General features: G+C 38.5%; 1 protein-coding gene across 1 annotated transcript in view; it reads right to left on the bottom strand.

Moving 5' to 3' along the window:
• Nucleotides 1-3,812: 3,812 nt before the first annotated feature.
• MTPA (mitochondrial poly(A) polymerase) overlaps nucleotides 3,813-16,498 on the bottom strand; it is a 42,208-nt gene continuing 29,522 nt past the window's right edge. The window contains exons 7-9 of the mRNA XM_011738328.2: nucleotides 11,636-11,728; nucleotides 11,481-11,554; nucleotides 3,813-9,531 (exon numbers count right to left, since the gene is read on the bottom strand). Of these exons, the coding sequence (XP_011736630.2) occupies nucleotides 9,169-9,531; nucleotides 11,481-11,554; nucleotides 11,636-11,728 (530 nt within the window). The 3' untranslated portion in view covers nucleotides 3,813-9,168. The remainder of the gene's footprint in view (nucleotides 9,532-11,480; nucleotides 11,555-11,635; nucleotides 11,729-16,498) is intronic.

The following is a 16,498-nucleotide window of genomic DNA, read 5'->3' as shown; positions in this document are numbered from 1 at the left end:
GAATAATTATACCATCACCTTTGCAATCTAATGCAACTCAGTCAAGGGAATGACTATTCCATCAAATTCAGATTGCAATCACACTCACGGGGAGATTTTCCAGGGTGTGTGCTCCTGAGGATAGAAGTCTCAGAGGTCGGTACAGAATTACGCCTAAAATATCATGCGTTAGTTGGAATCTTTCTTTTAGAAAAAGAAGTTTAAAGATTTAGAATGGAAGTTGAGCTCCTAAATTTTTCTTGCGACCATTTCTCAATACCTTTAGAAATCAGTAGCTAAGAACATGATAAGGGAAAGAAAGTAATGTGTATTGATTACCAAATATATACCAGGCATTGTGCTAGGTGACATTACAGTTTATTCAATATCAGAAAAGAATTACATTTGAACCAAGGAGGTACTATAAGAAACATGTAACGAAATCAGAGTGTTCTTAATACTGGTAAGTGCAGGTAAGAAAATTAAACAATAATCATCATCATTACGTTGAAAAGCTAAATCTAATATTTTGAAAATTTCCTAAAAGTATGATTGGGTATAATTTTGATGGTCTTGGAAAACAAATACTCTACATTTCCCAGTGAAATTTGAACATTTTTTCTTTTTAAAGCAAAACAGATTTTGGTTGCACAGAATTTAAAACAGACTGTAGCTTATGTAACTAAATTTAATGTCCTAAAATATTTTCTCCTAAATCATGCTGCACATATTTTATTAATCTATGAATAAAATCTATTCCAGGATGGCACTGTACATATTTAATCATAGTCAAATCTTTCATCTAGAAGATCCAATATAGCTAATATTGCTTAGAAAATAGAAACTACAAAAAGCTTTAGAATTAAGAAACATTTTAAACCACATTTAAATTCAAGTACTGTTTAACGCAACTTTTATCCTGAAGCATCAAGATGTAAATACTGTCTTTGTCCAGAGCAATCAAAATTAAAACATCAAATAATTTCAGTTTTTAACATAATTTTATTAAATATTTAAAGACTTGAATTAAGGTCTCTGATAATACAATAGTGCTAGAATGTATTTAGCAAATTAAAAATACAAGTTGAAAATTAACTCAAAATAATGACAGCAATTTTTGTTAATTTTGTTACTAAACAAATGTGGGCTACTGAATGTAACTGAAAAACACAAATATAAAAGTCATATATTATAGAGATAACTGACTTATACAAACACCTAAATTATTTCACCTATGTAAAAAATTTGTTTTGTTCATGAATAAGACATCCTAAAAATAACATGCTTAAAGTCCAAAAGAGATTTTTTCTAAAGTCATAAATCATAAAATTTTCAAAAAGCATTTTGGCCTAAAATGCTCCATTCTTGGTCTCAACCCAAATAAGTATTTTGGAAAACTGGAAGAAAAACTGTATTTCATAGCTGTTTCAGGTATCTCAATATGGATGGGAAAAGGAGATATTTTTCTCATTCTTATTTGGGCATTTTGTGCACTTATTCACACATGGCACAAATTTAAACTTTGAATTGGCATATACAAAATCCTCTATGAGGAAATCACAGTCTAGATATAAAAGCTGGCAACTTCTGATTTTTGAAGCACAGCAGAACATCTGCAGTGCCCAGCTTTCATTAGTGGTGAACTAGGCATTCATGTTGGCCAAATTTTGTACTGTTATCCAAAGCTTAATTGAACAGGCACCAGCAAGTGAGACATCTGAAAGCTTCTTACAAGGAAGCAAACTAAATAGTACACATTCCTATAAGATAAAATATATATAAAGATTAGAAGCTGGAGTCAAAAAGAATGATGTCCAGTAATGGCAGACTAGGTAATATCCATCAACTCTCTCACTGAATGAAAACAACCAGAAAAGCTTGGCAAAATAGGCCAGGTGCGGTGACTCACGCCTGTAATCCCAGCACTTTGGGAGGCCGAGGCAGGTGGATCATCTGAGGTCGGGAGTTTGAGACCAACTCGGCCAACATGGTGAAACCCTGTCTCCACTAAAAATGTAAAAAATTAGCTGGGTGTGGTGGTACATGCTGACAGAGTGAGTCTCCATCTCAACAGAAAAGAAAAGAAAAGGAAAAGGAAAGAAAAAGAAAAGATGGAGGGAGACATAGAAAGAAAAAGGGAGAGAAAGAAGCTTGGAAAAACAAAAACAGCTGCTTGGAGAGAGAGAGAGAGAGAGATTGGGGGAAGGGGGGAGAGAGAGAGAGGAGAGAGAGAGAGAGAAAGAAAAGAAAGAAAGAGAAAGAATCAAGAAAGAGAAAGAAAGAGGGAGGGAGGGAGGAAGGGGAAAGAAAGGAAGAAGGGAGGAAGGGAAAGAAAGGAAGGAAGAGAGAGAAAGAGAGAAAGAAGCTTGGAAAAACAAAACAGCTGCTTGAAAGCATCAGAATGCTAACAAGGCAGTGAAAAATTACAAAACTGTGAAGGAACAGACTTAAACAGGTGAGCCTGGTATTTGGGGTTGCTTCCCCCGAGGGACATCTGCTGACGAGGTAGATCAGATGGAGCAGAGGTTTCAAAAGACTTGCAGGGATAGGAGACAAAAAGGACTTCAGGGCCCACCAAGGAAAAGGGGCCCTGGTCAGCACTCCAGGCTTTGGACTGAGATCTTCCCCAACACAGTGCGAGTAACGACGAACTAGAATCTGGAATTGAATCCAACTTGAAAATCTCAAACCCTTTCCGGATTAAAGTGATCCAGGATCATAAATACCCCTACTCACCTTCCAGAAACAAAAGTAAATCCTTTCTGAAGGAAGAGAAAACACCACCCTCCCTCGAAGTAATTCCTACTATTTCTCCCAGCCAATATCAACATACAAAGCCACCACTGCCACCACCAGGTATACCAGGAGAGAAGTCAAATCATGAAAAGCAGAAACAGACCCACAGGGGAACCACATGATCAAGTTATCAGACACAGGCTTTAAAATAACTGTGTCAAACTGAAAAAAAAAAAAATACTGAAATTGAGAATTCAGTAAGTGGATTTTTAAAATTAGACACAGATGAAAAAAACTGATAAACTGTTATATAGGTCAGAATTCTGGCCGAACACGGTGGCTCATGCCTGTAATCCCAGCACTTTGGGAGGCCAAGGCAGGTGGATCAACTGAGGTCAAGAGTTCAAGACCAGCCTGACCAACATGGTGACACCCCATCTCTACTAAAAATACAAAAATTAGCTGGGTGTGGTGGCGGGCACCTGTAATCCCAGCTACTCAGGAGGCTGAGGCAGGAGAACTGCTTGAAACCCGGAGGAGGAGGTTGCAGTGAGCCGAGGTCACGCCACTGCACTCCACCCTGGGCGACAGAGCGAGACCCTGTCTCAAAAACAAACAAACATACAAAAAAAGTAGTAAATTCTTGGAATGGAGAGAGACACAAGAGTAGAAAATACAGGAAAATATAGAAGAGACATAGGGAATTAAGCAAAAAGAACTAATAAATGTTAAGTGGAATCCCAGAGGAACGAAGGCGAATGTAGCCAAAGCAATATTTGAAAATTGTTTTCTAAAACTAATAAAAAATATTTTCAAGTCATTAAGTAATGTTGAACAGCTCATGTGAACAATGTTGAACAATCATATGTGCTGACATCATCAGCATAATCTATGTTGTAGAACGGGTCCCTAAGACAATCCTCTATCTTCAATAAATTGTAAGCGAAAAAAGAGATGAAGTAGAAACCTGGAGTGTAAGAGAGTTAAGAAACAGACCATCCAATCACAATATGTGCACTCTAATTGGATACTGATTCAAACAACTGCACTAGGAAAAAGCCATTGTGATATCCACAAGACAATGGGGAGCTTGAACAGTAATCAAATATGATTTTATTAGAGAATTACTGTTTTTGTTTGTTTCATTTTGGTCTGACAATGATTTTGTGATTACATTAGAACAAAAGTTATCTTTTAGAAATATTACAAATTTACAGATGAAATGGCAGAATGGAATTTGCTTAAAATAATATAGAAGTGGTAAGTTAATAGGGTTATAAATTAAAGGCAATTTGTCATGAATTGTTGAAAGAGGTGATGGATGTGTGCCAAGTTCATTATGGTTTTGTTTACTTTTGCCTGTGTTCAAAATTCTCCATAGTAAAGTTTCATACAATTATTAGTGAGCTTGCTTTCCTTGTTAATCAGCCAGTTTCATAACCCACCTTTTACTCCAGTTTTCAAGACAGGGTAGAACTAGAGAGAAATGTCATATGCTCAGCGACATGGAGCATGATGTAGGCTTAATGTGGAATCTTTTCATAGTTTGCTCCATTTTATTTGATAGCATCCATTACAGTAACTTTTCAATGTGCCACACTTCAAAATAAACCCAGGCAAAAATAACAACCTACAGTTTTTTCTCTAACAATTAAATGTATTTATTTTTGAGACAGAGTCTCACTCTGTCACCCAAGCTGGAGTGCAGTGGAGTGATCTCAGCTCACTGCAACCTCTGACCCTCAGGTTCAAATGATTCTCCTGCCTCAGCCTCCCGAGTAGCTGGGATTACAGGCGTGTGCCACCACGCCCAGCCAATTTTTGTATTTTTAGAAGAGACAGGGTTTCACCATGTTGGCCAGGCTGCTCTTGAACTCCTGACCTCAAGTGATCTGCCCACCTCGGCCTCCCAAAGTACTGGGATTACAGGAGTGAGCACTAGGCCTGGCCAACTTTTCATTAATTTAGACTTGGCCTGTTCCAAATTAGGTATTTTCCCCATGCCATGTATTCATCAGAGTATAGTATCTAGAGTTTCAAGTTAAATGTTTTTCTTTTCTCTCTTTTTTTGAGGTGGAGTCTCGATGTCACCCAGGCTGGAGCGCAGTGGCACAATCTCGGCTCACTGCAACCTCCACCTCCCGGGTTCAAGTGATTCTCCTGCCTCAGCCTCCTGAGTAGCTGGGATTACAGGTGCCCGCCACCACGCCCAGTTACTTTTTGTATTTTTAGTAGAAACGGGGTTTTACCATGTTGGTCAGGCTTGTCTTGAACTCCTGACCTCCACTGATCCACCCACTTTGGCCTCCCACAGTGCAGGGATGACAGGCGTGAGCCACCATGCCCAGCCAAGTTAGACCTTTTTAACACTCTCTTTAAAATATGCCTTAGCACCACATTCTAGAAGCTTAGAAACTCTGCGATGGGGGAAAATTTTTTCAATATATTCATCCTAGAAACATGAATAATGCTTTTAATCTAGCTTTGACTCCACTGAGTACTGAAAGGGCGTGGATACACAACACAGATAACATAAAACACGAGCAATTACATTTAAAAGATAAAGTACCTTTTTAAATAATTTGTGATTTGATATATCCTGTATCACAGATACTACAGATTAAAGATTCTATCCACAGCAGATACTTTCTGAGAGTTGCTACATGGGAATTCCAGAGGAACATTGTAATGTTTATATTCTTTGGAATCTGTATCCACAAGTAATTGAATTCATTGTGGAAACCCAAATAAGTCTTTCAAGTATTTAAAATAAATATTCCAACCTCATACCAAGATGAAAAGTGATTTCTGGTCAAGTTTTCATTTCTTTCCAAGTATATATGTAAAGAATTTTTCATAATAAGGCTTTACATACAATCATACGTAAGCCATGAGCTGTTACTTCCTGCTGATAGCTTCAAACTGCTTAAGCTTTACTTTCTTATTAAACACTAAGGAGAAAGACTCTTCTGAGGCATATGAGAGACAGTTACCTTCTGGCTTTTTGTGGAAAATTTAACAGCCAAATTTTATCTAACTTAATGACAAAACCTATACTCAAGTAACTCAAGTACTCAAATTCGCTTTTTTTTTTTTTTTTTTGCCGACATGGTGTCTTGCTCTGTCACCCCAGCTGGAGTACAGTGGCGTGATCTCGGTTCACTGCAACCTCTGTCTCCCAGGTTCAAGCAATTCTCCTCCGTCAGCCTCCTGAGTAGCTGGGACTACAGACACCTGCCACCACAGCTGGCTAATTTTTGTATTTTTAGTAGAGATAGGGTTTCACCATGTTGGCCTGGCTGGTCTTGAACTCCTGACCTCATGATCTGCCCGCCTCGGACTCCCAAAGTGCTGGGACTACAGATGTAAGCCACTATGCCCGGCCAAATGTATTATTTTCAAAAGAAAGGAATCATGGCTGGGCATGGTGGCTCACACCTGTAATCCTAGCACTTTGGGAAGCTGAAGTGAGCAGATTGCTTGAGTCCAGGAGTTCAAGACCGGCCTGAGCAACATGGTGAAATCCTGTCCCTGTCTCTACAAAAAAATACAAAAATTAGTTGAGAGTAGTGGTGCACCCTTGTAGTCCCAGCTACGCAGCAGGCTGAGATGGGAGGATAGCTTGAGTCTGGGAGGTGGAGGTGGCAGTGAGACTGAGATTGTACCACTGCAGTCCAGCACAGTCTGGGCAACAAACTAAGACCCCATCTCAAAAACAACAACAACAACAAAAAGCCATGATCTAAAACTACTAGGTATCAACAGATTAATCATCTAAAAGCATTGCTTTTTTATTATCCCTTTGTACAAAAACCATCAATGGGCTGGGCGCAGTGGCTCACGCCTGTAATCCCAGCACTTTGAGAGGCTAAGACAGGTAGATCACTTGAGGTCAGGAATTCGAGACCAGCCTGGCCAACATGGTGAAACCCCGTCTCTACTAACATACAAAAATTAGCTGGGCATGGTGGCAGGCACATGTAATCCCAGTCACTTGGGAGGCTGCAGCAGGATTATTGCTTGAACCCAGGAGGTGGAGGTTGCAGTGAGCCGAGATTGCACCACTGCACTCTAGCCTGGGTGACAGAGCAAGATTCCCTCTCAAAAAAAAAAGTCTTTGTAGATTTAAAGTTAATCACATAATTAAATCTGATTCTGAAAAGTAAAACAGCCTAGTGTCAAGGTTGTCCTACAAATTACCAAAAAGAAAAGAAAATGCTAACACATACACATACTTTATGTGCTTAAATAACCATTTTATACCTAGCACCAACCTAAAATAGGAAATATCTGACTAAATATCTGTGAATAGAAAAAAAAAATTCATTTAGAAACCCTTAAGTGGTTAATGCTTTTTAAGTTTTTTAAATCAATATGGATTTCTAGCCCAACAAAATAAAGAACAAATGAAAAATGGCTTTTAAAGACATTGCCTGTACAGAAGAACATTGATATTTGTTTGCTGGTGTCAAATGTGGAATCCAATAGCATAGACACAAGGACACAGAATTCATTTGCTTCATAACAATGCTGAGTTTCTTAAAATATCCCAAGCAGAACCCATTATAATTTCTGACATAAAATCTAAATGGGAAAATTTTTTAAAGTACTATAAACTCTAAATCTGAATTTTGAGTAGCAAAAAAGGTAATAACATGCCACAAACACCGAAAGGCAACAGTTAGAGAAGTAACATTTACTTCATGCCAGGAAAATGCTGACCTAGCATTTTCCTACATCCGTCGCTTAATCCTCACGTTGATCTGATCATGATCCCCATTTTACAGATGAAACGGGGGCCCCAGGAGACTGAGTACCTTGTCATGGAGCCAGTCTGGCTCAAGTCTGTTTTTAAGCACTATACTACTTCTTTTTTTTTTTTTTGAGAGAGAGTCTCGCTTTGTCGCCCAGGATGGAGTACAGTGGTGTGATCTCAGCTCACTGCAGCCTCTGCCTCCCAGGTTCAAGCAGTCCTTGTGCCTCGGCCTCCCAAGTAGCTGGGACTACAGGCGTGTGCCACTATGCCTGGGGCTTACTTGCTTCTTAAATAGAAAGTTACTCCACAAAGGCCAGGTGTGGTGGCTCACGCCTGTAATCCCAACACTTTGGAAGGCCAAGGTGGGCAATCACCTGAGGTCAGGAGTTCGAGACCAGCCTGGCTAACACGGTGAAACCCTATCTCTACTGAAATTACAAAAATTAAAATGCTGGGTGTGGTGGCGGGTGCCTGTAATCCCAGCTGAGGCAGGAGAATCGCTTTAATCCGGGAGGCAGAGGTTGTAGTGAGCTGAGATTGTGCCACTGCATACTGGCCTAGACGACAAGAGCGAAACTCCGTTACTCCACAGAGAATGTAATGGAAATTAAATTTCAACATATAGCTGTCCCTTGAACAACATGGGTTTGAACTGCGAAGTTCATTTACACACAGATTTTTTCCAACCAAACTTGGATTGAAAATACAGTATTCTCACCGGATGCAAAATCTGCTTATGCGCAAGGTGGAATTCTCCCATGCACGGGCTCCACAGGACTGAAGGAGTGTGTGCAGATTTGGGTGTACGTGGATGGTCCTGGAACCAATTTTCTGCATATACTGAGAGACAAGTATGTCTACTTCCTACAGGAAGTGGGGAGTTCTCAAAAGAGATGTGAAGGAATACTGGGAATATCACATTTTAGTTAGAAACAGGATTTTTATTTTTAAAAACAAAAATCAAACAATATTTTTAAAATGCAATCCATTGATGTCATCATATTTGGTGTGGAATACCTAAGAATGCACTGACCGAAATGTCTGTTCTAAAAACAAACATTTTTTGATATCAGTATCAACCCACTTTAATGTATATGTAAGAGAACTTCGCTTGAAAAATACAAATATACATATTCAAGAGCACTACCAAATCTTGAAGCTTCATGTATTCACTGCCAACGTATTGTACATAACTAAAAGTCGTTTTAAATGTTTTCTAAACAGGGAGTGATGTGGATATCAACAACGGTTTCATCCTAAAACTGAGTTTTAGCATTTGTTTAGTATAGTTTACCTATGTAGTTAAAGCACATTACAATAATCTTTCACCCGTTCCTTGTGGCTTATGTTTATTTTCATTTTTTTTAGAGAAGGAATCTTGCTATGTTGTCCACGATGGATTCAAAATCCTGGGCTCAAGAGATCCTCCTGCCTCAGCCTCCCGAGCAGCTGGGACTATAGGTGTGCGCTGCCACACTCCACAGCTGATGTTTTAATAAAGTGCCACTGAGTATCAGACTGATCAGACTGAAAATATCCCAGAACTTCAGACCAGGTTAAGAGGAGCCAATGAGAAGATCATGAAAAGTGACATCAGATGAAAGCTGAGATCTGTGAAAGTTTCAAACCAGTTTTTCCAAGTAGTCCACAGACAGTTTGATAGGATAAGCCCAGTTCTTCACATAACGTAGCAGTCATCATGTCTGAGTACTAACTGTTCTCTTCTCATTGGTTTCTGTGAAATTTGCTGTTCTGTTACTTTTTAAAGATTCTAACAAGTTTCTGACGCTTTCATTTGCAGACCTTTTTCTTTTCTTCTTGGTAAAGGACCTTCTGTTCGGAACAGTTGGTAGCAATATGGCTGCCAGCCCCCAGGGCTGATTATTTGATACGGAAAGTCGGTCTGTATCTTTCTGTTGTAAAACCCAGGCACTTTCCTGGGCCAAATCTACAAATTTTTGCAGCTGGCTTTGACTTACATTTTTGCTTATGTTGAGAGAAGTTTCAAATGGATTCTGAATGTACAGAGGAGAAGAGTCAGGTTTGTTTTGCTCCCTTCCCTATAGATCATTACACAGAAGAAAAAATGAGTTACTGTACATGAAGGGCTTAAATATAAAAACCGTTAACTCAATAAAATGTCAAAACATATAAAACACCAGCATTAACTTTACACAGTAAAGAATTTCTTTTTCAGGGGACTGAGTATGTATGCATGCTGGGTGTGTGTACTTCTCATTTTTTGTGGTTTTCTTTTCCCAGTTGTAGTTTTATGAGTGTTCTTTGGAGAAATAACTTAGGCTTATCATCTATGGATGATGATGTCATTGCTCAGAGAAGAGGTATCTGGACTAAGTCAACTGACAAAAGCATTTTTAAAATAGTATAACTTTTACCTGACAAGGTAGAGCATGAAAAGAGAAAAAAATGATTAAAAATGGCAGAAAGTAAGATGAAGACATATTTATTTCTGAGACTTGCTAAAAGCATACCTATTATGGTAGAAAAAGAAACACACAAAATTAGAAACTTTAAATTAAATATATTAATTAATGTTTCCCAAGTATGAGATGAGGAAAAAAGAGCAGGAACAAAGGATTATTCATTATTTATTTAAAACACTAAAAAGTTTCCATTATCTTCCTAGAGATCCAACAACAGGGCTCTGCCACATAAGATAGTATCTCACAGAAATAAAAAAGACACCTGTAATCCAAGCATTTTGGAGGCCGAGGGAGGCAGGTGGAACACCTGAGGTCAGTAGTTCAAGACAGGCCTGACCAACATGGTGAAATCCCATTTCTACTAAAAATACAAACTTAGCCAGGTGTGGTGGCGCGTGCCTGTAATCCCAGCTACTTAGGAGGCTGAGGCAGGAGAATCACTTGAACCCAGGAAGCAGAGGCTGCAGTGAGCCAAGATCGTGCCACTGCACTCCAGTCTGGGCAATGGAGTGAGACTCTGCCTCAAAAAAAAAAAAAAAAAAAAGAGAGAGAGAAAGAAAAGCTAAAGCTATGAATCATATGACCAATATAAGCCATTAGTCTACATATCTTTTCCTCTTTCAAATGATACCATAAATATTACTTAATTAACTATTACAAAGCCAATGGTCAAAATTCCCCAATGTGAGCAGCAACTATTTATTCCCTAACTTATTTCATGCTTAGTATCTCTGAGCTTTGGAGTACAAAAAGGGTGACAAACTTTATATGCTTATGACTTTTTCCTTCTAGATTGCATTTGCAAAGCTTTCTGAATGAATCCTTTCTCCTCTCCCCAATCTTTTATTTTAACAGAGTCCATGAGCAGGGTAAGAGGGAAGAATGAAAAGAGAGGTGAAGAAATAAGGAGAAAGTATATCTGGGTTTGTGTTTTATGAAGCCAATCTTGTAAGATTTGTAATCAAGTAGCCAAATGCTAAACAAAATAAACCCAAACAGAGGGCTATGCCAAGTTATCTCCCACTTGTAAACAAATTTTGTCTAGGCTTCTGCCTGAGTTTCTTTTTTAAAAGAAAAAATGTCTTTCATCCCAGGTGCTCAGAAGAATCCAAATCATAAGTTCATTTGCTCTACAAAAAAAAAAAACAAACCTAAACCCTAAGGGCTCAAATTGAGGGAATCACTGAAATCTATCTTTGGGACTTAAATTTATTCCATAGACACAAATCCAGTTTAAAAACAGCTGTATGTAAATAATATTTTTCAGGAAACTTTCTGGAATGTATTCCATATTGTGAGGGAAACAGTATTACACTAAGTGAGGACAGAAGTCCCATGGCATAATAAGAAGGCAGATGCTAAAGAGCTAGCTTTTGCTCTTTGGCATAAAGGGATGACTGATCTTAGTCAAGCCATCTAACTTCTCTGGACATCAACCTCCTTGTTACTAGCAATTACTATAGAAAAGAAATAAAATAACATTCATTAGAGTGTTTTGAAAACAGTTAATTAAATATTACTACGGTGGAAGACCAGATACTAATAACTAGTGAAACATTATTTACCTGTCGAATATTTATGGAATTTTTATTGAAAGCAAAATTGCCGAAGTACTCAAAAAATTCCTTCAGTAGTAATTCTGTAAGAAAATAAAACAAGGACAATCAGAGGAAAGCCTATTTCAATCCAAAAAGGATCAAGTAAACAGAAAGACACTTACCTAATGTTTCTGTGTTCCCTGAAGGTTTAATTCTATTCAAGTCACGAACAAATGTGCAGTTGTTGCCTTCTATTATACATTTATCTTCTGCATCTTAAACACAAACAAAAAACATTTCACATATTTCCCTTTTTTTTTTTTTTTTTTTTGCCTGAGACAGAGTCTCGCTCTGTCATCTAGGCTGGAGTACAGTGGTATGATCTCAGCTCACTGCAGCCTCCGCCTCCCGGGTTCCAGCAATTCTCCTGCCTCAGCCTCCCGGGTAGCTGGGATTACAGGCACATGCCCCCACGCCCAGCTCATTTTTGTATTTTTAATAGGGATGGGGTTTTACCATGTTGGCCAGGCTGGTCTTGAACTCCTGACCTCAGGTGATCCGCCCACCTCATCTCCCAAAGTGCTGGGATTACAGGCATAAGCCATGCGCCTGGCGTATTTCACATATTTCAAAGATATTTCCTACCTCAGAATAAAAGTCTATGATTTAAATAAATTTAAGACCGGGCGCAGTGGCTCACACCTGTAATCCCAGCACTTTGGGAGGTTGAGGCGGGCAGATCACCTGAGGTCAGGAGTTCGAGACCAGCATGGTCAACATGGTGAAACCCCATCTCTACTAAAAATACAAAAATTAGCCAGGTATGGTGGCATGCTCCTGTAATCCTAGCTACTGAAGAGGCTGAGGCACGAGAATCTCTTGAACCCAGGAGGCGGAGGTTGCAATGAGCTGAGATCACACCACTGCACTACAGCCTGGGCAACAGAGCAAGACTCCATCTCAAAAAACAAAACAAAACAAATAAATGTAAATAAATTTCTACTCTATTCTTTATTTAAATCATAGATTTTATGAATGATTAAATAATTACGATTGAATGATTTAATAATGATTTAATCTACAATTTCTTGTCTATGATTTAATGATATTAATTTCCCTATGGGATAACTCATCTCAAATCTTTTTATCTTCTTTTAATTAAGTTAAATTTAAAAAAAGATTTGAGACTAGTTATGCCACAGTGAAATTAACATTACATTTAATTTAGCAATCTAGAATTATTATCTTTCAACAACCCAATGATTCCTAATCAATTTTTGAGGTAATCAGTTTTCTAATAGTAGATGAAAATATAGGGAGTTTCCCCATCTTTCACCAAACCAAATTTCAGCACTATCTCTAGTCAATACTTCATTTACATACCCAATTCCATTCTTACCATTTTCATACATGACACAAACTGAATGCTAACAAAAAAAGCTTCAGGTAATTTCTAAAATGTAGCACTCTAGAGTAACTGGAATTCAGTAATTAAGCAAAACGAACTCAATGACAGTACATTAGACTCAGGCATTCACCTCTTCTACTAGTATTTATACCTTCAGAGGTAATCATTTTCATAAATATACAACCACCATGAAATCCCCAGCCCACACTATCTGCAATAGATAATATGTTGTTTACAAGAGCAAATTCCCACTTTTCAGAAATCTCATGAATGGCTACTTCTTATCTGAAAGCATTTCATAATTTCAAACTGGTTCTCCATCCCTTTTGTTCCATTCACCATCTGACTTATCTGACTGCATTCTGACTGTCTGTATGCTGTCCACTCCTCTGCCCCAGTCTGGAACTACAAAGGCCACTATCCTATTCATTACTGCCTAACTCCCCACCACCGACCTGCCCGCAACGAGCATCTAGCATATAGCAGGCATATAATCAATAATCTGAATGATTGCTGATATTTTATTTTTTATTTTAATTTTTTTTTGAGATGGAATCTGGCTCTGTCACCCAGGCTGAAGTGCAGTGGCGTGACCTTGGCTTACTACAACCTCCGCCTCCCAGGTTCAAGTGATTCTCCTGCCCCAGCCTCCTAAGTAGCCGGAACTACAGGCAAGCACCACCACGCCCGGCTAATTTTTATATTTTTAGTAGAGACAGGGTTTCACCATGTTGGCCAGGCTAGTCTCATACTCCTGACCTTAAGTGATCCACCCACCTTGGCCTCCCAAAATGCTAGGATTACAGGCGTGAGCCACCGTGCCCAGCCCTGATATTTGATTTCAAATGCCTATAATCACCAGAGAGATAAATAAGCCTCCTATAAATTTGTCTCCCATTTTTTGTGTTTTTTGTTATTTTTTTGTCAAGCCCTGGTTACTTGCATAATTTCTCAAAAATTAGTCTAGGTTCTAACATTTTAATAGCACATTTTATGTGCTCTACTATACAATTTATAATATGTTGAAGGAGCTATATAAAATGTGTGTGTGTGTGTGTGTGTATGTGTGTGTGTGTATATTTCTACTTAGATCTATTTTTAAGGAACCTAGGCACATGTTTTACTACTTCAAGTAATTAACAGTTTATGTTTTTTGTGATGCAGTGTCAGGTCACATATATTGATGCTCTTTTAGCTGCTGTGTCTTTTTTCAGGAACGAATCTTCAATGAAAGCACTAAGCACAGAAGTAAATGTAACAAAAGTAGCAAAGTCAGAAAGCATGGAAAACACAAGAAAAAGAGATGTATGAGAGAACACAGTGGAGATTACAAGAAAACACAAAGAAACAGGGCAATTCAAGAGGAACCAAATATGAAAGTTAACATCATGGTCCATCTCGCCCAGTACAAACAGCCCTCAACTTTAAAATGTTATCCAATCATTTTGAAATCTATACAGTGAACTCTTACTATGAACCCAATACTATGCCAGGAACAGAAGACGCAGAGATGAAGCAAAGACAGCCAGCCCTAGAAAAGCTTGACAACGCTGAGGCAGGCAGATAAAAGAACTACAACAATCTAACAGTTGTTACAATACAGGTGTGTACCACGGGCTTGGAAACCAACAAAGCACTACCCACTGGGAGGCAGAGAGGACGGCGAGAAACGACCTGACAAATGAGATCCTGTACTGGGTTTGTCTGTCTTTTCTGGCTTAATCTTGAGATTCTCCATAAAAAAAAAAAAACCGGAGCCAGGGGGAGGCTGGGAGAAGGCCATTTCAGGCAAAAGCATGGAGCAATGAAAAAAAGCACAAAACATCAAGCATCGTCAAGGAGTTCAAGATTGGCTAACGCTCCCCACTGGTACACAGGAATCAACCTAAGAGAAGAGGATGAAAAGGAAGCTGATAAACGGCCCTGCACACAATGTGAAAAAGTTTGGTCTTTATCTTAGCTTAGGTTCTAAATAGTAGTTTACAAAGTCCTAGAAGTTCTGGAAGGTATTCTAGGAATTCATGCTGCCTTTTATTAATAAACAAGCAAGGAAGCAAACAAAATATTGTTTTCTTTTAAAAAAGAACAAATTGATACTTTATTTGTATATCAAATGAGAGGTACAGCTTAGAAGAAATGAAATGATTGTACACAAGATTCAAGTCACTTAGATGATTAAACACCGAGACTCAAGATGGTTTTGATTGTTTCACAGTTTAAAATTATTTTCTCCCTTAGGTCTAATGTCCATCAATGTTGAACTACTGGTCAAAATTAGAAAGTATAAAAACCATGGATTTTGGGGGAAAAAAAAAAGGATAAGGAAAATGTTGATAAATTCTCCTCAAAATGATCTTCACCCAATTCTTAATATTCATTAATCTAAGACAAGTTATTTTATAGCAACTTCAAAAACCATCTGTGATGGAAGGCAAAAAATGTATCAAATTTTGCTTGGCATTTATTGGCAATTAGGCATCTACAATGTGCTATATGCCGAGACACAACTGTAAAAACTAGCCTGAAAAATTCTCTTACCATATTTAAAAACTACTGCAAAAATTTAAAAACAATCAAATTTGATGTTTCAAGTGAAATATTAAAGAATTCCAAGCTAGTTTTGCCTGTTTTGATGCTATAAGATGTGAACATATTTAAATGTATTTTAAAGTAGATTTGGAATTAAAAACTCAACAGGTCATTTAAAATTTGTCCACGTATCATATTCTTTTCCTAAAATAATTAGTGGAGGCTAGGCATGGTGGCTCACACCTATAATCCCAGCACTTTGGGAAGCCAAGAAGGACTGCTTGAGCCTAGGAGTTTGAGACCACCCTGGGCAATATAGTGAGACCCCATGTCTACAAAAAGTTTTTTAAAAGATTAGCTGAGTGAGTGGTGGCACAAGCCTGTATATCGCAGCTATTGAGGAGGCTGAGGTGGGAGGATGCCTGGGAGGCAGAGGTTCCAGTGAGCCAAGATTGCACCACTGCACTCCAGCCTGCCTACAAAGTGGAGCACAGTGGCTCACGCCTGTAATCCCAACACTTTGGGAGATCAAGGTGGGAGGATCCCCTGAGTCCAGTTCAAGACCAGTCTGGGAAACATGGCAAGACCCCATTTCACAAAAAATTTAAAAATTAGCCAGGTATGGTGGTGCATGCCTATAGTCCCAGCTACTCAGTAGGCTGAAGTGCGATTACCTGAGCCTGGGAGGTCAAGGTTATAGTGAGCTGAGATTGTGCCACTGTAATCCAGCCTAGGCAACCGTGCAAGACCCTTTCTTAAAATAAACAAATAAATAATAAACAAAATTTTTAAAAATTAGTGGACATTTTAAAACAAGATAATAGAAAGTTACTGAAGGACTGCAAAAAAGAATAATACTATCATATGTATTTGTGAAAATCACTCTCTTAACTAAGAATAGATTAGTGGGAACCAAACTGGAGATAAGGGAGAAAGACAATATAAGTCTTCACAGACAAAGGACAACAGGGCCTTGACATGGGCAGGGGTACCAGTACTTGTAAGACTGAAGGGAGCAATCAAGATGTTTAGGAGTAGTCTATACCAAGTTCAACTTTCTTCCACTCCTCTTTTTATAGCTTCTACTGTTGCTCAGTTACTGAACTCC

Source organism: Macaca nemestrina, chromosome 9 (genome assembly GCF_043159975.1).
Source record: "Macaca nemestrina isolate mMacNem1 chromosome 9, mMacNem.hap1, whole genome shotgun sequence".
Classification (NCBI taxonomy): domain Eukaryota; kingdom Metazoa; phylum Chordata; class Mammalia; order Primates; family Cercopithecidae; genus Macaca; species Macaca nemestrina.
Note: the sequence above shows the minus strand (reverse complement) of the source record. Positions and strands in the feature narration are given on the sequence as shown.